The sequence below is a fragment of the Myxocyprinus asiaticus genome, chromosome 17, assembly GCF_019703515.2.
Source record: "Myxocyprinus asiaticus isolate MX2 ecotype Aquarium Trade chromosome 17, UBuf_Myxa_2, whole genome shotgun sequence".
NCBI classification, from domain to species: Eukaryota; Metazoa; Chordata; class Actinopteri; order Cypriniformes; family Catostomidae; genus Myxocyprinus; species Myxocyprinus asiaticus.
This window is the reverse complement of record NC_059360.1, coordinates 49552431-49576132: the sequence shown is the minus strand read 5'-3', so window position 1 is coordinate 49576132 and position 23702 is coordinate 49552431. Positions and strand designations below refer to the sequence as shown.

At 37.7% G+C, this 23702-nt stretch overlaps 4 protein-coding genes across 11 annotated transcripts in view; 2 read left to right on the top strand and 2 right to left on the bottom strand.

The window, feature by feature from the left end:
- Window positions 1–168: 168 nt before the first annotated feature.
- Window positions 169–7089, bottom strand: slc25a47b (solute carrier family 25 member 47b). Of its 3 annotated transcripts, none has more exons than XM_051722961.1 (6): window positions 6898–7089; window positions 3731–3774; window positions 3588–3659; window positions 3321–3503; window positions 2436–2694; window positions 169–1313 (listed from the first exon to the last, which is right to left on the bottom strand). In XM_051722961.1, exons 1-6 carry the CDS (start codon window positions 6908–6910, stop codon window positions 1036–1038), a joined length of 849 nt encoding a protein of 282 aa, XP_051578921.1. In that variant the 5' UTR covers window positions 6911–7089; the 3' UTR covers window positions 169–1035. The 3 variants fall into 3 exon arrangements, with proteins under 3 accessions (XP_051578921.1, XP_051578920.1, XP_051578919.1); XM_051722960.1 differs by having other exon boundaries at window positions 6205–6943; XM_051722959.1 differs by lacking the exon at window positions 6898–7089 and having other exon boundaries at window positions 3731–5412.
- Window positions 7090–8947: 1858 nt separating this feature from the next.
- LOC127455241 (mitochondrial basic amino acids transporter) lies at window positions 8948–15508 on the top strand. 3 transcript variants are annotated; one of them, XM_051722956.1, is made up of 5 exons: window positions 8955–9049; window positions 9876–9919; window positions 11100–11142; window positions 11348–11431; window positions 14612–15508. In XM_051722956.1, exon 5 carries the CDS (start codon window positions 14612–14614, stop codon window positions 15353–15355), a length of 744 nt encoding a protein of 247 aa, XP_051578916.1. In that variant the 5' UTR covers window positions 8955–9049; window positions 9876–9919; window positions 11100–11142; window positions 11348–11431; the 3' UTR covers window positions 15356–15508. The 3 variants fall into 3 exon arrangements, with proteins under 3 accessions (XP_051578917.1, XP_051578916.1, XP_051578915.1); XM_051722955.1 differs by lacking the exon at window positions 11100–11142 and having other exon boundaries at window positions 8961–9049; XM_051722957.1 differs by lacking the exons at window positions 9876–9919; window positions 11100–11142 and having other exon boundaries at window positions 8948–9049.
- Window positions 15509–15540: 32 nt separating this feature from the next.
- The window catches only part of fancm (FA complementation group M), a 58005-nt gene continuing 49843 nt past the window's right edge, over window positions 15541–23702 (bottom strand). For all 4 annotated transcript variants that reach the window (XM_051722786.1, XM_051722788.1, XM_051722787.1 and 1 more), the window contains 3 exons: window positions 23350–23665; window positions 21007–21298; window positions 15541–20623 (listed from right to left, as the gene is read on the bottom strand). In XM_051722786.1, the coding sequence (XP_051578746.1) occupies window positions 20512–20623; window positions 21007–21298; window positions 23350–23665 (720 nt within the window). In that variant the 3' untranslated portion in view covers window positions 15541–20511. The remainder of the gene's footprint in view (window positions 20624–21006; window positions 21299–23349; window positions 23666–23702) is intronic.
- Window positions 21305–23702, top strand: part of LOC127455180 (kelch-like protein 28) — an 82770-nt gene continuing 80372 nt past the window's right edge. Inside the window, exon 1 of the mRNA XM_051722849.1 lies at window positions 21305–22507. The gene's annotated coding sequence lies outside the window, so the exon portion shown is untranslated. The remainder of the gene's footprint in view (window positions 22508–23702) is intronic.

Sequence of the window (23702 nt, the reverse complement as noted above, 5' to 3'; positions counted from 1 at the left end):
GATGTTTAATGTAATAATTACAGTACTGTGCCATCAGAAGCTTTTTTCAGGTAAAATATTCAGTCATGAAGGATTTTGTTCTTTCTGAATTGTTCAAATCCATGAGATCTACAGCACAAAATGTGTTAACCTGTTAATCCCTGATATGATTTAAACAAACACTATAATCATTAATACAGTACCAGGATGAATGAAAAACACAGGATTAGTCAAGGGTTTGGTTTGTCTCATGCAAATAAATACTTTGCAGAGTAAACCTGTTCAAGAACTCTCAAATCTGTTCAAATGAGACTCAAAAAACTCACATGAACACAAATATATAATGATATATTAAATATAATAATATAAACTCAAGAAGTATTAAACTATCAGAACACACAACTGTGCATAATCAGAGTTTCTAAACCAAGAAATTCATGTTTGATATGAATTTAAAATCTTGGACGTTCATAGAGGTAGTCACGGCAAATGAACACATTATATAATAAATCAAGTCATTCAAGTTTCCATCTGAATTCAGTTCATCTTTAACATCCTGTGACCCCGCGTGACTGCTGTGTGCATTTTCTGTTTCCCTTTTAAAGTAGCACCTGATAAACAAGCAAAAAACGGGTTGTTTAAAGCGGCATATCAAACGAAACTAGAGACGCTCCACGTTTGTTGGCGCTGCGCCCGTAGAAGCACTTCAAGGAAATCGACGTCATGCTGTTGCATCACATGACTCGGTGCAGCAGAAGTTTAACATGTAAATAACAGTCTAGAGTGTTGTGAACAGTAATCAGTCAGTTTAAATTCATTTAAATTATGTTTTGTGTATAGCAAAGCCAAAACACAACTCCACACATGTGTACACGGGGTCACACGAGGTTAAAATCTATGTAAAATAGAAACATGTTTCCAGTAAGAAACACTGAGCTTTGATCTGAAGAACAGTTTTCCTATTTAAGAAAATGGAAATTGGAGATCCTTTCAAATATTTGGCAATATGCAGATGTTCTCCAATATGGAATAAGTTGTTCAAAGTGAAGCGCTGATCTATGACGCTGAACGCAGAAACCGAACGACCAGTTCATACATTGCAAACACACACATGTTGACTGGAAAAGCTCGAATGCAGTTGACCGAGAGTCCTTTAAACAGAACGGCGGCTCCTTCAGTCTTCACACTGTGTGTTATACAGTGAAGGAATCCTCTGTAGCGCCGTTTACTCACTCCGTCCACCTGCAGACGACATTTAATCACGTCCATCGGCGTCCCGATTGCCCATCCGCACATCCCCGACACGCCACCCGCCAACAGAACCACACGCCACTCTGAAACAACAGCACACGAGTTTTAAATCTGTTCAGATATTCTCAATTATTCACCCTCATGTTGTTCCAAACCCACATGACTTTCTTTCTTCAGTGGAACGTAAAAGGAGGTGTTCGGCAGAATGTCTTTATTGTGTGGAGAAACGTCAGTAGGAACAACATGAAAGTGAGTAAATGATGACAGAGTTTTTGTTTCAGGTTGAACTATCCCTCAGTGTAAGCTGTTTTAAATTCAGCTGCAGCTCATGTTATTTCTGTCTCTGATATGATCATAACGCTGCTTCAGATGTTCTGGAATATGGGTCATTGACAAGTCTTTTAAAAATATAGTTTAAAACACGTGTCGTGTGTGTAGAAATGTCATCTTTGTGTCCAGTTTGGTTTCAGATGTTTTTTTAAAACATTTGTTGCATTTTTAACAAACAATTAAATAAATAACGGCTTTAGAAACGTCATGTGGTGTCGGCATCAAGTAAAAGGTGTTAAAATAGTTTCCTGGCACCTTGAATACATGAGAGTGTTCACAACTTCATCATTCACTTCAAAAGAGTTTTCAAACACAATTTAATAAGTATTATTATTATTATTATTAAAACATTTTATGGATTTTTGAGTGGAGAATATCATGACTTTTTCTCTGGGTTACACCATTTGACCCAAACGTGCCTTTTCATGAAAAAGTCCAAATATGTCTGTTGGTTACACCACCTGATTTTAATTTGTTGAACAAAAGTTTAAATATATATATATATACTGTATATCTTACAGGTAATCATATTTTTAAAACAGTAGTTTCACTGCTTATACAAAAATATTAATAATAATAAATTATTACTCTGCACTATTCATGCCAACATTTCTTTCCGCAAGTATTTCAGATTTTAATGCGACTGATTTACTGTCTCAGGACGGTTGCACCACATGACATTTTTACTTTAATCCCCAGAAAAAATATCCAAATGACTTTGAACTCAGAAATGAAAAACATGTTCATCATAGAAGAGGTGTATTCAGGTCATTGTTCTGTGTGAATTGCATTTGTAATGTACTTTTGAATCATTTATTAGACGCAGACAGAAAATGAGTGTCACGTCACTGACCCATGATTGTGTGTGATTTTACCTGGCTGACTCCCTGAAGACAGTAAATCACAGATGATGTTGTACGTGAGAAAATATGTAGCGAATGACGGCCCGTCCCGCAGAGCTAAAGCCCCAGAACCCTTATAGAGGCCCAGCACGCCCTCCTCACGGGCGATACTCAACACACAGTGTACTGGACCGCGGTATTTGGGTCTTGAATCGGGTCTGATGTGGTGAAGCGGTTCAGTTTGACATTGAAGACGAACTTTCACAATATCTGCAGGTGACATCACTGAAACCTGAAAGCACATCAAACACACTGCAGCTCATCAGTGAACTTGAACAGATCATCACATCATGTGAACTGCATTTTTTATGTATTTTTGAATATTTTAATAGATCTGGACAAAACAATGAGTCACGTCATTGATCTTCGCAGGGGGTGAGGTGTCACATTTAAAGGTGCTGTGAGCATTTTAGCCGTTCTAGAATTACCCTCAAATTAACCGTTGGATTAGCCATGCCCTCTTTCCAAAACCCCGCCCTCCAAAGATACCAAATGAGCTTCATTGAGTCCGACAGGAGCAGAAACGGTTGTCAAAACAACAAAATAGCGCCCTCAGCTGACAACTGTTATGAACAACATGGCATAAAAATGGCATTAAGCCTCAATAATTCCCTGCAACTACAATACAATGAGAACGTGCTAAATGATTGACAGGTAGAAAGCATCATTGTCTACGGACACATTTTTGTTTGCTGTTTACAAAGTCTAGAGCTGTCACAGAGATATCTCACGACACTTATTTCAGTAATATCTTTCAGGGGGTAGGAAAATGTTTTGCATGTCTTTCCATGAAAAAAAAAAAATCGCTTACAACACCTTTAGATGTCAATTAAAACAGAAATAATTGGAGTCGTGTACCTGAGCAACTCCACCTGCAAATCCAGCCAGAAATATATCTGCTTTATGATGCGCATGTGCTGCGTTTCTGTGACGCATCTGATGCAGATAATGAAGGACATTCCTGTATGTGCCAAACACCAGAGAAGAACTGAAGGACACTGTAGTGACGGGCATCGACATGCCTCTGTAGAAACCACCCACCTACAACACACATACAGCAGAGGATTATTTCTGATTCAGTGAGTTATGAAGGATTATTAATGATTAATGAGATGAAACACTCACTCCTTCAGTTCTGCAGGTGGTTTTCACACACTCCCAAACACCAGAATACTGTCTCTGAGTCTGAACTCTCACCTGCAATATTCACCAGCTGTTACATGCATATTCATCATTATTATTGTTATTATTATTATAATTATGTGTACCTTCACTGTGTCTAGAGGATAGCCCACCGCCACTCCAAAAGCTCCTACATTATTAAGATCAAAGATCAAACGGTAATATTTACATTCATTCATTACATGCTTTTACTCTTACAGAAATTAAAGGAACAGTTCACCCAAAAATGAAAATTCTGTCATCATTTACTCACCCGCATGCCATCCCAGATGTGTATGACTTTCTTTCTTGTGAAAGTGACAGTGGAGATTTATAGCAATAAATGACTTAAATATTGATCTGTTTCTCACCCACACCTATCATATCACTTCTGAAGACATGGATTAAATCACTGGAGTCTTACGGATTACTTTTATGCTGCCTTTATGTGCTTTTTGGTGCTCCAAAGTTCTGGTCACCATTCACTTGCATTGTATGGACCTACAGAGCTGAAATATTCTAAAAATCTTCATTTGTGTTCTGCAGAAGAAAGAAAGTCATACACATCTGGAATGGCATGAGGGTGAGTAAATGATGAGAGAAGTTTCATTTTTGGGAGAACTGTTTCTTTAAGCATGGTTTTACTACAACAACTATAGTTTTGGTATTTGTAGTAAAACCATAGCTATGACAAAATCAACAATGGTTATTATAATATTACTGTAGTACAATTGGGAGCTGTGTCGATACAATCAAATATCGATATATCGTGATATTTTTCTCATGATATTGTATCGATATTTAGATCCATGTATCGTGATATATCGTGATATTTTCAGTGCAGTCAGAGACAAACTGATCCAGCAGGATTCACGGTTTCTCTCAAAGACACGTGTTTTCACACATTTCAAACACACGTTTGGATCTCAGGCCAGTCAGAAATATTGATTTTCTACTTGATCTTCATTTGTACGATCGCAATGTTGATTCTTATAAATGTCAAGATCGCTCTTTCATCTGCAATCCCCAACAATCCCTTAGTAAATACGTCCCATATGCTACAGCAAATGTCAGTGATTATGCACTGGCTGCTCATTTTTTAGATTTCATTCATCAGTGTTTGAGTGGTGTAGTGGTGAAGAAGTTCAGCATCGAGATCTTTTCACTGCGTGCTGAGAGTAAAAGACTCTTTCTGTGTGATATGAGTCCAAAGACTAGATCCAATCAAACCATTTGATGTTTAATAATGTGTCTTTTAATATCTTTTCTGTTCTCTACAGTCTGTTATTCATCAAAAACAAAAGAAACATTTCATTCTAATCACACATATCATGGATGCTGTAAAGAAAACCATTCAATCAACCAAACAAACACTACTCTTAAAGAGACAGTACCGTTTTAGCACTTGTAAATACTTGTAAATAGTACAAATTAGGCATGTAAACAACAAACATGTAACAATATACTGTATATATACAATATAATAAATGCAAGTTCAATACATCATGTTTACTGATGTAATACATGGACTATATTTTAAAAAAAAGCTAAAATGTCCCCTGTATAATGAATAACATCATTAGCAGTAAGCAGTATGTTTAATTCAATCAATTAAATTTGCCACAGGTGGACTCCAGTCAAAGTGTAGAAACATCTCAAAGATGATCCAGAGAAATAGGATGCACCTGATCTAAATCTCAAGTGTCATAGCAAAGGGTCTGAATACTTATGCCAGTGTGATATTTCAGTTATTCTTTTTAATACATTTGCAAAGTTATCAAAAATCTGAGTTTTGCTTTGTCATTATGGGGTATGGAGTGTAGATTGATGTGAAAATATAATAATTTAAAGCATTTTAGCATAAGGCTGCAACATATCAAAATGTGAATATATATATATATAAAGGAATCTGAATACTTTCTGAATGCACTATATGTATATACATATATAAATATATACAGTATATATTGGTTACTATAATATATAATACTATAGTACAACCATGGTAAATTGTATCCAAAATAAATAACACACACACACACACACACATATATATATATATATATATATAGTTACTGTAGTCATGATAACTACAATATTACTATAGTAAACAATGGTTCATTTATCAGTAATATTTAAATGTGAATCTGATATATGGCAATATAAAACACATACATTACATATATGTTCATATATGGCTTTCCCTGATATAAAATGTCACTTTACATATCTGGAACATAAGCTATATAAAGACATTAAATAAATAAATAAATAATTAAATAAAATTAATGTAATATATGACACATATTTTCTCAAATACTAGTGGAATTTACAAATGTAGCATATATTTCTTCTCAAATATAAGAACTACAATTTTATTTATATGTTCATATATCAGATTTCTGTTTGAGACTGAATGAGATCACTGATGCAGCACAATAGAATAAACAGGTTTATAATAGAAATATGATCTCTTTTCTGCTCCATCAGATCACACATTGACCTTCATCAGTGATGTCACATTATCACACACACACACACACACACACGGTAAAAACACCGATGATTCTGAATCATTTACCTCCGACAGAACCGGCGATGAAATCTGACAGATGCATCACGATCAGAAGCGATCGAACCGAATCAGACACACACGACGGAGAAACACCCGTGACAGAGTGACATCAGACTGAACATGTGTGTGTGTGTGTGTGTGTCTTTTGTCTTGTTGTTTCTACAGTAACTCGGTGTCTCTGACATTATTAATGCATTAAAACAGTTACTGGATTCACGAATCATGAGCCGTTTCTCAAGGTCACAATATAATTCAATAATAAACCTCTGGATAAACATACAGATTAAAGCAGAGAGTCAGTGGTGTTGTGTGATTAATGTCATTTATATGTCACATATAAAGACTGAACTGTTCCTGCACTGACTACATCTTGTGTTCCATTTAATGTTCATTTTATATTAAAGTCTTTATTGTTATTATTATTTTTACTATCGTTACTTTGCACCTTATTTTAATTATATTTTTATAGTTATTTGTCACTGCTTAATGATTGTTATTCTCATTTTCTTGTCATTACTCGTCTGTATTAATGCTTTGGCCAAATTGCATGTAAACACAATCAAGCCAATGAAGTATTTTAAAACTGTTTATCACTGAACCCTTTTCACACATCCGGTTGGAAAGCGGAAGTAGACGCATAGCAGGGTAAACTTTAATGGCGGTGAATGAGGGATCACTGCAAATGTAATTTTTGCTTACCCGTTTGCTCCATCAGCAAAATAAATAAATAAATAAATAAATAAATAAATAAATAAATAAATAAATAAATAAATAAATAAATAAATAAATAATTTCGCTTTTACAGCTTTGCAAAAGAATATAAAAACATAGAGCGCTTGAAAACAGCAGTAAGAAAAGAGAAACAGTCACTCCATCAGTAGTTGTTAGAAGCATTATCACAGCTGTGGTAACTGATTAAAAAAAAAAAAAAAAAAAAATTATTCCAGGCTAATATAATACAAATTACAATGTTTTAAATTTACACTTAAGTACTTAAAATTGAAATATAAAAAAGTTCGCTACATTTACGTTGTTAAAGAAGGCGGAAACGCGTCATAATAGGTCTGTAAAAAAGGGAAGTCCCGCCTTACCGGCAAAAGAGCCAATCACCTTTTAGAAACAGACATCGCCTGTCAATCAACTCGAAAATGCGCATGCGCGTTAACTGGACCAGTCTGAAAATAGTGTTTTTTAACGTGATCTGTGTTAGAGAAGCCCAATTTATGATACTAATGTAGTCAGAATTTACTGCTGAACAACCGTTTCTGGAGATTTCGCTCTTTCTCCATTCAAGTAGACAGGAGATGCCCGGGAGTGATTTGCCTCGAAAGAGACTTTGATTGAATGATTTCAGTTCAAGTTTGTTCAGTCTGTGCATCAGGTATCATATACATCTAATTTGTCAGTCTTTTAATAATTCATATTTCCCTCAAATGTCTGTGATTTAATGAATGAGCTGTGATGATGAGGGTGTTTCTTCATCCATGAGCTTCTATTGGTCACTGATGGACTTTCACCTTCATCAACTTCAGTAAAAATAGTCACAAAAACTGCAGCTGCAAAATAACACACACTCACACAAACACTCACACACACACACACACACACACACACACACAGACACAGAGAGAGACTCACACACACACACACACAGAGACACACACTCACACACAGAGAGACAGACACACACACAAACGCACAGAGACACACACTCACACACACTTACACACAGAGAGACACACACACACACACTTACACACAGAGACACACACTCACACACACACACACAGAGACACACACTCACACACAGAGAGACAGACACACACACAAACACACAGAGAGACAGACACACACACAAACACACAGAGAGATAGACACACACAGAGACACACACAAACATACAGAGACACACACACAGACAGACAAACACACACAGAGAGACACACACAAACATACAGAGACACAAACACAGACAGACAGACAGACACACAAAGACACATACAGAGAGAGAGACACTCACACAGACAGACACACACAAACACAGAGAGACACACACACAGAGACACAAACACAGACAGACAGACACACACACACACAGAGACACACATACAGAGAGAGAGAGAGACACACAGAGACACAGACACACATAGAGAGAGAGACACACATAGAGAGAGAGAGAGAGAGAGACACACATAGAGAGAGAGAGAGACACACAGAGAGAGAGAGAGAGAGAGAGAGAGAGAGACACACAGAGAGAGAGAGAGAGAGAGAGACATAGAGAAGAGAGAGAGAGAGAGAGAGAGAGACACACACACACAGACACACATAGAGAGAGAGACACACATAGAGAGAGAGAGAGAGAGAGAGAGAGACACACATAGAGAGAGAGAGAGAGACACACAGAGAGAGAGAGAGAGAGAGAGACACACACACACAGACACACATAGAGAGAGAGACACACATAGAGAGAGAGAGAGAGAGAGAGAGACACACATAGAGAGAGAGAGAGAGACACAGAGAGAGAGAGAGAGACACACACAGAGAGAGAGAGAGAGAGACACACACATAGAGAGAGAGAGAGAGAGAGAGAGAGACACATAGAGAGAGAGAGAGACACACAGAGAGAGAGAGAGAGAGAGAGACACAGAGAGAGAGAGAGACACACACACACACAGACACACATAGAGAGAGAGACACACATAGAGAGAGAGAGAGAGAGAGAGAGAGAGAGAGGTGAATCAGTGCACAAAGAACATTAGAAAGTCAGAAGTGTTTTACTGAAGATCTCATCATTATTTTAACACACTGGTTTGAGGAATGGCTTTGGACTTTGTTGCAGGATGTCTTGGAGGTAAAGAGATATTTTTACAGAATATCTTTGACATTTTTCACATTCACTGAAGCTGCTACACATTTACATGTCTGATAAACTTTAGTAAAACATCATGTGATGACTGAAGTTTGGAACAGTATGAAATATAGATTGTAACAGTACAGATCCTAAATAAATGTGGGCTGATCGGGTTCATTTACTTTGATTGAAGTGGGCAATAATTAAAAGTTCATCAACAGAATGATCTACTGAACCCGGTCGAGACATTTACCCAGAAATATTCACTTTTCTCACACGGCTGGTCAGATAATCCACACTGATATTACAGCTGTTTTAATGTGTACATGCATCTGTCCTATAAAGCTTTAATACTTGTTACTGTTTACATGCTTTCAAATGCTGTAATTATAGATATTATATCCTCCTTTTCTCTTCATCATGATGATATACTCAATTTGTCTGAATGAAACTATATTGATAAATGTTTGACTGAAGCTACAACAGCATAGTAAGAATTGTCATCGTATGTAACAGCTACATAAATAACAAATGTGAATTCTACAGGGCTCATTGTGTGACTACAATACTTTAATAGTTCAGTAAGTCTTACACAACAGTATAAATGATGATTGTATGGGGTCAGTGTATGATGTGAACATTGACTGGTCAAACACACGGTTCATGCAGCTCTTGGCACATGTACGTTTGACGCATGTGTTTCACTGCTGTACTTTCTCATTCACACGGGTCAAGGACGCATGAAACATGCACATGTCATGTTCATAATCATGACAACAAACAAACACTTCCAGTGTCACATTATCAGTTCATGAACATGTTTCAGGTGCTGCTGGTGTGCTGGTGGGACATCCGTTTGATACAGTGAAGGTACGATCAGTTTCATCTCTGATCATGATTCTTAACACCGCTGGGTCATAATTATTCTTCTGAAAACTCTGAATGTTCTCGTCAAACTAGGACACTGGTTTTCTCAGGTGGAACACAAACACTTCCATTTTAATTTAATCTGTATTTTAAATTATTGAACTGATATGCCACATAAATATGGTCTCTTTTAGATTACATACATGCATTCAAAAGTACAAAATCTTTACACATCATTTTCGCAAAGTAGTAGTTTCTAAACATTATTAAAACAAGATAAAATGACTTGTTATAAGCATAAATGTTACTTGATTTTGCTTCTTAAAGGAACAGTTCTCCCAAAAATGAAAACGCTCTCATCATTTACTCACCCTCATGTCATCCCAGATGTGTGTGACTTACTTTCTTCTGAACACAAATGAAGATTTTTAGAAGAATATTTCAGCTCTGTAGGTCCATACAATGCAAGTGAATGGTGACCAGAACTTCATAGCTCCAAAAAAGCACATAAAGGCAGCATAGAAGTAATCAATAAGACTCCAGTGGTTTAATCCATGTCTTCTGAAGTGATATGATAGGTCAGTTCTTGTGTAAACATGTTAACGTGCTTACGTCACAACACGAGAGCCAGCATGAAACATTGGAGAGTGACCGGAAGTAAACAATTATAGTGAAAAGGACTTAACTATTGATCTGTTTCTCACCCAAAGCGATTTCCCATGAAAAGACATGGATTAAACCACTGGAGTCTTACGGATTACTTTTATGCTGCCTTTATGTGCTTTTTGGTGCTCCAAAGTTCTGGTCACCATTTACTTGCATTGTACGGAGCTACAGGGCTGAAATATTCTTCTAAAAATCTTCATTTGTGTTCTGCAGAAGAAAGAAAGTCATACACATCTGGGATGACATGAGGGGGAGTAAATGATAAATGTTCATTTTTGGGTGAACTGTCCCTTTGAGAAAAACGATGTCAATGGGGTTGAAAAAAACAAGTTGGAAAGTTTATTTTTCTCTGAAAACAAGGCTTAATATCTCATGCCATTCTGCAGACTTTTCTGTGCCTCCTCCATCATTTGAGATATTAAACATCAGACATAATAACACTGTATATCTTACCTTGGTGCCTTTATCCTGAGAACGTCAGAAGAGTATTTTACACAAAAGTGTCACTTTGTTGTAGATGAGAGTGAGGGATTTACACGCCCCGCACGGATCTTAATCTAGTAAGTAAAGATGAAGTGAATTCCTCTGTTTGCATTAAACTGGAATAATTCCACACACCACAAGGCCACATTACACCCAACAGTCATTCCTTTGTGATTTCTGCTGCAAAATTACACTTTTACTTTGTTTTTCCATCTAAGCAATTAGTCGGCCTGATTACAGAATACATTTCTTGTGTGATGGGAAAACTTTCATTTTTTTCAGGTGAGACTTCAAGTTCAGAATGTGGACAAGCCGCTGTACCGCGGAACATTTCACTGTTTCCAGTCGATTGTTCGTCATGAATCGGTGAGTGCGATTGATCACAACTGAAACGTCTTTACAGACGATGATTGAAGGTTCTAAAATAGCAGATCTTTAAATAATTAAAAACCTCTTAATGCCCTGGTTTTAACACTAGAGGAACAACTACACTCCTGTCTTAACATCAACATGAAATGACATCTGCAAACCATTTGAATCATAATCTGATATATTTCCAAATTAAACTGAATGTTCATCAAGAATACAATGTTGGACAGGACTTGATTTCATCCATGTGGAGTTGACTGGCTGCTGTAAAGTGTCTCTATATGACAGGTGGTTTAAGGATTTGTTCACCCAAAAATGTAAATTCAGTCATTGTTTACTCACCCCTGTGTTGTTATATTCCTATATGACTTTCTTTCTTTTTCTGAACACAAAGGGAGAAATTGTGAATAAATGTTGTGCTCAGTGATGTCATACAATGGCAGTTTATGGTGACCACCTCTTCAAGCTTCAAAAGAACACAAAAGTATAATTCAGAAGTCTAATAAATTATTCATGAGACTCATGATTGTTATGAAAGCATACGATAAGATTTGATAAGAAACAAACTGAAATCTAATGTATTATTTAGTGAAAATGTTCACTGACCGTTGATCTCCTGTGTGTGTTCATGATAGGACACGAGAGCAACAGTTCACACAGACCCCTCGTGACATTGGGGCGTTCAAGAGAAAACTCGTTTTGTTTATCTAAAAGCAGCGATAGTGACAACAGAACACAACACAGCTGCACACAAAACAGAACAGAACTTACTAAACATGTCTGAAGAGTTTGTAGTTGAACAATTGATGCATTTCTATGCCCAGCCTTATTGTTTGGAGAGTTTTTGGACCAGTGCCAGTTCACAGCGGACGGAGTTAACCATGTGATGCAGAAAATAGAAAACAAGCAATCGATAGAATGTACCGTCACTCGTCACTGCTGGTTAGGACAAAAACTCTGATTACCATAGAAAATATACCTTTTATCACGTGTTGTTTGCTGTCAGGTTAGGACACGCTGTGACTGTTGCTGCCTGTAGCGCCACTATGTTTCTGTTTGATATCAGAGTATTCTGTTAACAAAAATAAGGCTGGGCATAGAAATGCATCAATTCTTCAACTACAAACTCTTCAGACATGTTTAGTAAGTTCTGTTCTCTGTTTTGTGCAGCTGTGTTGTGTTCTGTTGTCACTATCGCTGCTTTTAGATAAACAAAACGAGTTTTCTCTTGAACGCCCCAATGTCACGAGGGGTCTGCGTGAACTGTTGCTCTCGTGTCCTATCATGAACACACACACAGGAGATCAACGGTCAGTGAACATTTACACTAAATAATACATTAGATTTCATTTTGTTTCTCATCAAATCTTATCGTATGCTTTCATAACAATCATGAGTCTCATGAATAATTTATTAGACTTCTGAATTATACTTTTGTGTTCTTTTGAAGCTTGAAGAGGTGGTCACCATAAACTGCCATTGTATGACATCACTGAGCACAACATGTGTTTCACAATTTCTCCCTTTGTGTTCAGAAAAAGAAAGAAAGTCATATAGGGTTATTACAACACAGGGGTGAGTAAACAATGACTGAATTTACATTTTTGGGTGAACTAATCCTTTAAAAAATAAGAGGGCTTGATGACATCAGCCGAAAAGGAAAGTCACTTCTGAGGCGGAGCAAATTATTTAATTTTGATTTCTTAAAATGAAGTTGAGTTACGATACATAGAAATACATGTTGTTCCAGGTTCAGTGGGGTGTACTACTAAAAATATGAGATCTTTGCCTTGTGAGGTCTGTCTAGAAAACCGCAGCAGCATGAACTCCAGGAGTCACTTGAGCCCTGAAGACTGACACCATATCAGTACTTGAGACATCAGAACAAAGAGTAAATTTAGCTCAGAGATCATCTATATGTCCCATTCTGCTTTGCTGTGGGCGGTTGAGATGGCATAAATGTAATAACTGGTCCTAAATATAATAACGAGACAAAAGGTACAACATTTATCACATTAACTTGCTACATATGGAGCCTTTTTTACCTTGAGGATAGACAGTCATTACGTTTAGGGCCTTTATTACGATTGGGCTCAATAGATATTGGGTCATTCCAACAATCCTTTAAGACCTCCAGTAATGGTGTTTATGATGTTTAATTACAACTTTAATTTACTTATTAACAAAAAAAGTCAAATATAAAAAGAATAAATCGTTTTAATTTATTGCACTAGTGTCATTTCCTCATGTCCCGAGAGCTGCACGTCAATCATCTTTGACAAAAAATAAGGGCTAAATCATTGAATTTTTAAATTCATATTTTTAGTATCACATTCTCTCAATAACATGTAATATTTTTTATAGTAAATGTGTCATTTTAATGTGTCCTTTGACTTGATTGTCACAATACTGTACATTGCAAAAAATCATTTTCTTACTGAGCATTCTGAACAAAATTTAGTGCAGTTCACACATAAAACAATATATTTGTCAATGGGAAAACAAGTTTATTTTTCATTCCCCATTGGCAAAGAGTTATTTCTTGTTGTAAGCATAAACCACACCAAATTTTGTAAACTTTCTTTGAAAACAAGACATAATATCTTCAACCATCTGCTTATCTTTTTTCGTGTTTTAATTTTTTTTTAGTTATTGTTATTGGTAAATAAGACAAAAATACTCCATAAGAAAATGATATTTTGCTGTGACCTTTAATTGAAGAGTTATGTAATTAAATAAAGGTGGACATCAGCCATTCAGCAAAATAATGTTGAATATCTAACAGTTTATTTATATATATTTGAACATTAAGTATGTGTGTAATTCTTCTGTTATAGTTTGTGATGTTAGTCATAACATACATAACAAGCATAACATGTCCACCCTGCTATGGGAAGACAAAGGGACAATTTTAATAATTAAAAAAATGACAATATATCTAGGTTAACAGATATAAAATCATCTCTATAAGTTTACAAATATGAAATTAAAGTTTCCAAGCGAAAAGGCACCAATTGTAGGAATGACCCAATTACATGTGGAGCCATCTAGAAATCTAGAACATGTAGGATCTTTAATTACATATGTGGCCTCTACAGGGATCAGGGTTTGAGGGCATGTTATCATATCTAGATAGGAGCCCTTCCTAGTGTTCACTGGCTTCTCGTTTGCCTGCAGATGTTTGGTCTGTATAAAGGTGTCGGCTCACCAATGATGGGTCTGACGTTCATCAATGCCATCGTGTTCGGTGTGCAAGGTAAAGTCATGCGGGTGCTGGGGACGGACACTCCTGTCAATCAGTTCCTGGCGGGCGCTGCGGCCGGCGCCATTCAATCTGTCATCAGCTGTCCGATGGAGCTCGCCAAGACACGCATGCAGATGCAGGGCATGGGTGAGAAGAACACTTCCAGGAAGCTGTACAGGAACTCTCTGGACTGTCTGAGCCGCATCTACAGGAGAGAAGGAATCCGAGGCATTAACAGAGGAATGAGGACCACGATCATTCGTGAGACGCCAGGATTCGGGGTGTATTTCCTCACCTATGACGTTCTGACTCGTTCACTGGGCTGCGAACCCGACGACGTCTACATGATTCCCAAGCTGCTGTTCGCGGGGGGATTGTCTGGAATGGCGTCCTGGATGTCCACCTACCCCGTGGACGTGATAAAGTCCCGTCTTCAGGCAGATGGTGTTGGTGGAGTAAACAGGTATAACGGAATAGCGGACTGTGTGCGTCAGAGCTGGCAGCGTGAGGGATGGAGAGCGTTCACGCGAGGTTTGACCTCTACGCTCTTGAGAGCGTTTCCCGTCAATGCCACCACATTCGCCACGGTCACATTGTTCCTCATGTACATGCGAGATGACGGCAGTTTGAAAGACTGTGAGCCGATACGGTCAAACATTCAGCACGACAGTCTGTGAGTGAAACATCTGACGTCTCAAAACTAAGAAGATCGCCGAGTGTTTGAGGACTTTAATGATGGATCATGAGATCCTGAAAAGTCTCCTCGTACATGTGCATGAGCACCAAAGCTCAACGTGTCAGAAGCACATGCTGCAACCGCTGCATCAAGTCTCCAGTATTTAAAAGGCTGCTTGAAGAACTATTAGGATTGTGGGAAATATACTGTACATTTGTCTGTGTCGATGGAAACAGTTTATTTCCCACAATCCTAATAGTTCTTCAAGCAGCCTTTTAAATACTGGAGACTTGATGTGGCATGTGCTTCTGACACGTTGAGCTTTGGTGCTCATGCAGGTAACACAGGTTTGAGTCCAGGCTGCTACATGTCCTGTTCCCACTGACCCATTATCCCTGTAACTCTTCCGTAACTCTCTGCTGTGATGGTCTAATAAAGATGGAGAAGTCCCAATATGAAGGTCAATCAACTGAGATTTATGCCTCACTCAAGGATGACCTCACATTATTGTTATCATGTTTTCTATGTTTTGTGGACCATATTGTGCATGCTGCCAAAATATTGCACTGTACTCATCTGTCATCTTTTATTTGTCCTGTTCTTATATTTCTCAGTTATTATCAGCATAATGCTTCAAACTTTCCATTTAAAAGTAACTCTTTAATTAATTTCAACATTTAGATGTTCAGAGCTGATGTTTTGGAATCATAATAGTGCCACAGCAGCTCTAACTAGATAGGAACATTTTCTGAAGAAAATGTGAGTGGTTCTTGCCGTGGCAAAACCCATCAACACAATGTCCCACCAGGGGCCCAGAGTCAAAAGAACCCACAGCTAAGTCTCTATGATATTCTGATCTGGAGATATGATCCCACAGATCCCTTCTCCTCAATAGAGCTGTTCAGCTGTGATGTCAATTTGTAGGCAAACCCGGAAGACTAATTCACCACGTGTTCCCTTTAGGAATACCCCTTTTAGAATAGGGATTTTTAAATTAGTAGTAAAAAAGTAAGTTAAATAAGAGAGTAAAATATGATCTGTGGTGAAAATTACTTGTAAGAAACTTTCAAGTTTTGTTCTAGAACATAAATTAAACAGTCACACCTCAATCGTGGATTTTGAAGCCGTTGCGTCTTTTAAAAATGCATGTTGCTAACCAGTCACTAAATAAGGACTACAACAGCCGTTCGTTTCATAAAGCATGTAGCTCACATGCTGATGGTAGTTGTAGTCCTTAAATAGCAACGTGAAAGCAACATGCGTTTTTCTCCCTAATTTGGAATGCCCAATTCCCAATGCGCTCTAAGTCCTCGTGGTGGTGTAGTGACTCGCCTCAATCCGGGTGGCAGAGGATGAATCTCAGTTGCCTCCGCGTCTGAGACCGTCAATCCGCGCATCTTATCACATGACTTGTTGAGCGCGTTACCGTGGAGACATAGCGCGTGTGGAGGCTTCACGCTATTCTCTGCAGCATCCACACACAACTCACCACGCGCCCCACCGAGAGCGAGAACCACATTATAGTGACCACGAGGAGGTTACCCCATGTGACTCTACCCTCCCTAGCAACCGGGCCAATTTGGTTGCTTAGGAGACCTGTCTGGAGTCACTCAGCACGCCCTGGATTCAAACTCGTGACTCCAGGGGTGATAGTCAGTGTCAATACTCGCTGAGATACCCAGGCCCCCCAGCAACATGCGTTTTTAACCTGTTCAACTCTGTGGACCCGCCGGCGGACCCAAAAAGGGGGGCGCTATATTGCAAAAAAAAGTTTAATCTTAAAATGCTCAAGTCTCCGTATAAACAAGTCAGGCATATGTGGTATCAATTCTGCATTTATGTTACTAACTAAATAAGGCCTTAAAACATCTGCGTCGCAAATAAGCACCACCTAGTGGTTATGTGGTAGAAATATTAATATGAACATAAAAGTCTTTCAAATAGAACTTAAAACATCTCATTTATGCTCCGATAACTGCTGCTGTAAGCCCCAAATAGCTAAAAACTTTATATCTGCTTTTACCTTAAGAAGTTCTGTAAAAAATGAGCCATTTTTACTTGTCTGTGAGCATGCTTGTGTGAATAATCCAATGTTATATCTTAGATGTGCAGAACAAAATATGCAGTCCAGAAGGAAAAGAATGCAAAACAAATCATTGAAAATATGTTTTTGACTATTGATGCTAAAATCTTATATATCATTGCAAAGAGGATCTCAGCTTTCTAATGACACCTAGATTGAGCTTCTAGTCCACTCAGAGGCCGAGATATTCAATGAAATAATGGGGGAGGTGCATGAACCGGTGCACTTTTAAATCTGAGTGTGAAAAATTGTAGGCGGCAGCCCAAAAACACTCCAGAGTTGAAGAGGTTAAAAACACAGTAGCTTCAAAATTAACGTTTGAGGTCTGACTGTGTGTCATTTATTTTCTAGAACAAAACGTAAACGTATCCTCAAGTAATTTTAACCACAGGCCTTATTTTACACATAAACTGCCATTATAAAAATTAATTTGACACCTCATTCATGGCTGTGCGACAAATGGTGCGGGATGACTTGATGCTGAAATTTGTGCGGAAGAAGAATTGGTTTAGAGAATTTGTTAGATCCCTAAACGAAGGTCCTAGCAACACTAATGGAGCGGAACAGTCTGATTCCCGAAGTATAAATCCCATTCATTTTTAACATAGGCGAATTGATTTTTAACGATAACTTATAAACCTTTAAAAACAGATGTACCGTGAGTTCTGAGGTTGTTAATCGATGATATATGCTTCTGTTGAAGACATCCGTCCACAATATAATTATACTGTTATTAAAAAATATTGTTTCTATACTCAATCAACATCTTTAAATCAATAGTTTTATATTTTCCCATCGTTTGTAATTCGATTACATCATTCGCAATGCTTCATGGGATTGTAGTTCATTCCCTCATTAAAGACATTAAGTACACAGTCTTGTATCTTTGTCTTTTAGTACAATTTTTTTGCTTCAAATCAAAGTTTGTAATGTCGGAGCTGGTTGGTTTGGTTCATGGATTACAACTCTTTTATGAAATCCCAATAGAAAAAATGAATGGGAAAAAAACCTTCCGGATCCAAGATGGCTTAAAAAGTGGGCGGGAACTGTTGCGGTTTATAGTTGCGCCTTGCTAATGCAAAAACCACTAAAGAGGATGAAATGTCCACACGCCGTCTGTTTACTCTGGATTGATCGTGGTTATAATTGTGTGAAATGACCCGTAAGATTGTACAACAAAAACTATGGATTTTGCAGAATTTTCATTTATTCTATGTGTAGAATAACTAAAGAGAAAGATTTAGAATTTATAAGAGTTGTCACCTTGTCTAAAATTTTACATTTTCTAATAGATATTTAAACCTTTATTTGCACCTTAAACATGATGTGACTATTTTATAACACCATCTCACTTGTAATTGACCTATTTCTGTACAGTAAGATATTCTGCATCATGTTTCACAAGCAGGACTCTACAGTGCGTGCATTTAAAAACGACTGTGTGCGATGTGGAAATATATTTGGATGCAGTGGTGCAAGCGACATCTGATCTGACATCTGAACTTATTAAATTAAATTGTAGGCTATAGAATGAATGTTACTATAAATACATAGTTTTACGTGCCACGTTCTACAATTTGCCACAGTTTAACTGTGCGTTTAATTCACTTTTACACAAATCACCAGTACAAAGGCTGATTATGACTTTATAAACACTTCATTTTCACACTATTACTCACACACGAACACTTCTATAACGGCATCATTTCAACCTGATCGAGTGTTGGACTCAGAAGATTGCGGTCAAGCTGACATGTGAGACGAGAGTGTCAAAGAAGAGACACGAAATGTTTTTCATGTTGAATTTGCTCTTAAACACTATCGTTTAGGTTTAGGTGTTGGTTTAGGGGAAGGATGTCTGTTTTGTTGACCTCTCATTTGCTTTCAGGACACTATTGGTTCAGTTTAGGCTTAAGTTTTAGGTTCGGGAGGTACGTTTTACTCATTAAAACATCCATCTAATATTTACATTAAAAACCTTGTCTGATTACGACACCATTTCACTCGCTTTTGGCGCCCCCTGCTGGACATTTCACTGGGAAGCTGCAGCGAAACCTGTAACGAACCATGTAATTTCGTTTAGCAAAAATTTTGCAAGAGTCACGTAATGTTCATGAGATCAGGCTGATTTGTGTGTGTTTGTGTTTTAATAATTTGGTCTAGCGGAGTTTTTATTCACAGTCGGACATGCTTTGGATTGTGAGGTCAGTTCTTCTCTCTGGGGTCAGCTCTGGATAGGTTAGGGCTTTGTGATGGAGGGTCTCATCATTCAGGTGGGTGTGGAATTTAATGGCGTTCTTTTGAATTTTAATTATCATTATGTGGGGTTTTTCATTTTTCTCGTAGTATATTTTTGCAGAATCCGGCCTACAGAGTCTCTATTGTGTTTATTACCAATATAATGTTTGTTAATGCAAATGGATGTATAAAGTGTCATCTATATATTTTAAGTTTGTTAGAGCTCATAAAGGTGATCAGTCAGGACTGATGTTGTTTGCTGCTGGCGGTCAGATTCACTTAAAAAATAACTTGAAAAAGGTTTACCAGAGTCATGCATCAGGCATCTTTTGTTTATGAATTCTTAATGCCTACTTGTATATATGCATGCACTTTTATGATCCATTAACAGTAAAACATAGAAAACTGACCTCTGACTGTGCACGAGCGCTCCTGTTAGTGTACAGCCCTGGCCTCTGGGAAACAGAGATAAAACAGAGTTCTGATGATGTTCAGTGGTGTTAGATCAGCCTCTAGTGGTTCAGAACAGCACATGAAACTGATAGTAAAAGAATTACAAGAAATGATTAAAAACACTGAGCAGTTTTATTTTTCAAAGTCTTACCAGCTCACACAGATATTCTTTTACTCGTAAACATAAATACTCCATAACAGAATTACCAAACTGGCTATTTGCATAATCAGAGCTATACAAATCACTTTCCGAATCGGAAAAGACAGATTTATTTACATCACATGATGGAAAGTCTAATCTTGATCATTCCATGTTTGTGTCAGTAAAATGAATGAAATAATACATAATGTGTTAAAGTGCTGAGGATATGTTAGTTTGGTGGTCAGTTGCCGGTGGTCATGAGTGTTGAATCGCAGCTGTAACGCAGACTGCGGTAAATTTCTTCTGCTCTGGAGCGATTCACACACGCAAACGCCTGCAACTCATCGAGAGAGCTGAAAAACAACAGAAACGACATTTAAACACTAAACATTATCTGCGATTTTAATTCACATGGGATCTTAGAGACAAAATGAAATGGCTTGATGGATCTTGACGGTTACAGGTGGTATTAGGAGGAGGGACTTTCTCATTCTGTTTTAACAACAAATTTGCATATGCTCCTGAGTACAAGATGATGTCATCAATGTTTTTGGTCCATTTTCCGTGGAGAGAAAGACTTTATAAAGTTAGTTTTGTGAACTTGAGTACCCCAGCTACAGACATGAACTAAAAGCCACAAAACTCATTTTGATTTCTTTCATTGTAAATATATATTTTTTACAGAGTGAACAATGTTATTACACAGAGTAATCATCAGATGTTCAGAGTGTGTTACCTGTTGATCATGTGACTGATGGAGGTGTAGTGGTGACACATGTTCAGGGCGTTGATGTAGCTCACGTGTGGCAGCGCGAGGCAAAACTGAAGCGCCTGCTGGCGATGACCTTTGACCTCCAGCGGTACACATATGCCGTGACCTTTCCTCTTCTCGACCTGTGTGAGATTAGTCAGGATGGTGGCAGTTTCGTCTGGACTGTTGCTGAACATGAGCCGAACTCCCACCTTCACCAGCGCCGCCAGCGTCCCGTCATAATAGCGGCTGCGCTGAAACACTCTCAGCGTCTCACCTGACATCATCAGAGACAACAACATGACTAATCGTGTAACAATACGAGTCATGTGATCAAACACTTTCAGCCCAAAATAAGAAATTACAAAAAGAAAATGAAGCCTATTTTTAAGGGCAATTAGGATTTATTGCATTGTGACATTACTTTTATGACAATTCAGCACATTTTCCTCCAAATTCTCATTGAATATAATACGGAATTTTTAAAAATATTATTATTATTAAAGCAGCCTGAATTAAAGTTAGTACAACAAATACTACCATAGTATGTAAATACAATATAATTTAATATATGTTTTTTAATAAAATTGTGCCAGGTGAATAGCGCTGACTTCTGTGAATAAAGCGTAATCTATAAAAAGCCTCATCTGCATAGAAATGAGGTGTGATTGCGCTGCAAAGTCTTGGTCTACAGAAAATAGGTATTGTCTGAACGTTTAGAAGCTCTACTTTCCAATGCATGTAGACATTGAGGGCTTTGAAATTTACAGATAAATCAGAAGTGTTCCGTTTTGATAATTTATAAAACCATTGCACTGTACATATTATTGCAATCAGTAAAAGCGTCAAACTGATCAAATAGCCATGTGTCATATGTTGTTGGAAAGCTCTCAAAGAGTAGAATACAACCAGCATATTTGTTTTACTCACAGACAAAAATATAGTGAGATATAGTGATTGATGTGAACATTAACTGAAGCTCCTGACCCGTATCTGCATGATTTTAAGCACTGCACTGCTGCCACACGATTGGCTGATTAGATAATCGCATGGATGATTGTTGGTGCCAGATGGGCTGGTTTGAGTATTTCTGGGATTTTCACACACAACAGTCTCTAGAATTTACTCAGAATGTTGCCAAAAACATAAAACATCCAGTGAGCGGCAGTTCTGTGGATTGAAACGCCTTGTTGATGAGAGAGGTCAACAGAGAATGGCCAGACTGGTTTGAACTGATAAAGTCTACAGTAACTCAGATAACAGCTCTGTACAATTGTGGTGAGAAGAATATCATCTCTGAATGCTATTCTGAGATGCGGGTTGGTGCTGTTTTGGTGGCACGTGGGGGACCTACACAATATTAGACAGGTGCTTTTAATGTTGTGGCTGATCAGTGTATGTCTTTGACAATTATGTTACGTTTTCACTTATAACTTCAAGAAAAATAAACTGAACATAAAATATCACAAACCATTATTTAGAGGAGGTGATTATCTTTCAAACGAGTCCACACACAAGATAATCAGATGTATAGATCATTAGATAATCCACATGAAGCACAATGTTACATATGGCCACCAGGAGATGGCGCCAAATACATGACACAGACTCAATGATGACTCAAATGACACAGAATGAAACTCATTCTGTGAAATCTCATTACTAAAATCATGTCTGCATGCTATGCAAACCTTTAGTCATTGTTGTGTTTGCATGTGTAATTAGTTCTTATGTACAATTATTATGTTTTATTTGTTTGGAGATGTTTTTGGACACTATGATAAATTATTTTTGTAATGCTATAACTTTTGATTTCTTTGTCATATCAACACAAATGTTTTCTCAGATACAGTTGACATGATTGGGAACAAAACAAAAGCTGTTTTTTGGACCATCTTATTTACACCCAGAGATATATGATGTCAAATTAGAAAAATACGGAAAAAAAAAAAAGTAAATTTTTGGTGTGATTTTCCAGCAGTTTCTTAGGCTGAGAGTCTCTTAATCTATATCATTAAAATTTTGTAAAAGTTTTCTTTACAATGATACCAAACACTTGACCCTCCTTGTTTTTTTTTTTGTGTGTTTTTTTTCTCCAGTAATAAGTCTTTAATTTTGGGTATGCCACTGAAACAGGAAATCTATAAAATCACCTTCAGAGCTAAGAGTTAACAGTCATTTAAGTGTAGGAGAACCCCAAAGAAAAACACTTGTACTTTGTTAACTGTTTAAATGAAGCTTACAACTGAAAATCGTCCAATCAATGAACTGTGATGTCAGCTGAACTCGAGTGTGTGTTTGGTGGGTTTGAGTGTTTGTGGTTCTCACCCGGTTTGGGTCGGTCTTTCTCAATGATCAAACACACGCGCTCGTATAACGCCTCCAGTTTCTGCATTCTGTCCTGCAGTCGCCTGCGGTTCTGAACGCTGGACATGTCTGATTCGCTGTGCCAATCCACACTCATGCGGTTACTCACGATGAAATCCGAACTGACCAGCGAACACACGTGAACTTTCACCCGGTGTTTGAGTCGCAGAGAGGACACGACCTCTGACCCTCCACTGATGCAGCGGCTGTCCACCAACACACTGAGAGGAGCGTCTGCAGCCGGCGGGCTCCGATTCATGGCAGCTGCGCAGATCACCTGCACACACATTTTTATTTGAGGGAAATTCCGACAT

What these genes read in the sequence shown, in the direction of transcription:
- LOC127455241 (XM_051722955.1), top strand. Translation starts at nt 9,016, where the DNA reads ATGGCTTTGGACTTTGTTGCAGGATGTCTTGGAG. An exon ending in ATCCGTTTGATACAGTGAAG is followed by an intron (nt 9,920 to 11,347) that starts GTACGATCAGTT and finishes CATTTTTTTCAG; the next exon opens with GTGAGACTTCAAGTTCAGAA. An exon ending in CGATTGTTCGTCATGAATCG is followed by an intron (nt 11,432 to 14,611) that starts GTGAGTGCGATT and finishes GTTTGCCTGCAG; the next exon opens with ATGTTTGGTCTGTATAAAGG.
- slc25a47b (XM_051722959.1), bottom strand. Translation starts at nt 3,823, where the DNA reads ATGAATGAATGTAAATATTACCGTTTGATCTTTGATCTTAATAATGTA. An exon ending in ATCCTCTAGACACAGTGAAG is followed by an intron (nt 3,660 to 3,730) that starts GTACACATAATT and finishes TGAATATTGCAG; the next exon opens with GTGAGAGTTCAGACTCAGAG. An exon ending in CCACCTGCAGAACTGAAGGA is followed by an intron (nt 3,504 to 3,587) that starts GTGAGTGTTTCA and finishes TGTGTGTTGTAG; the next exon opens with GTGGGTGGTTTCTACAGAGG.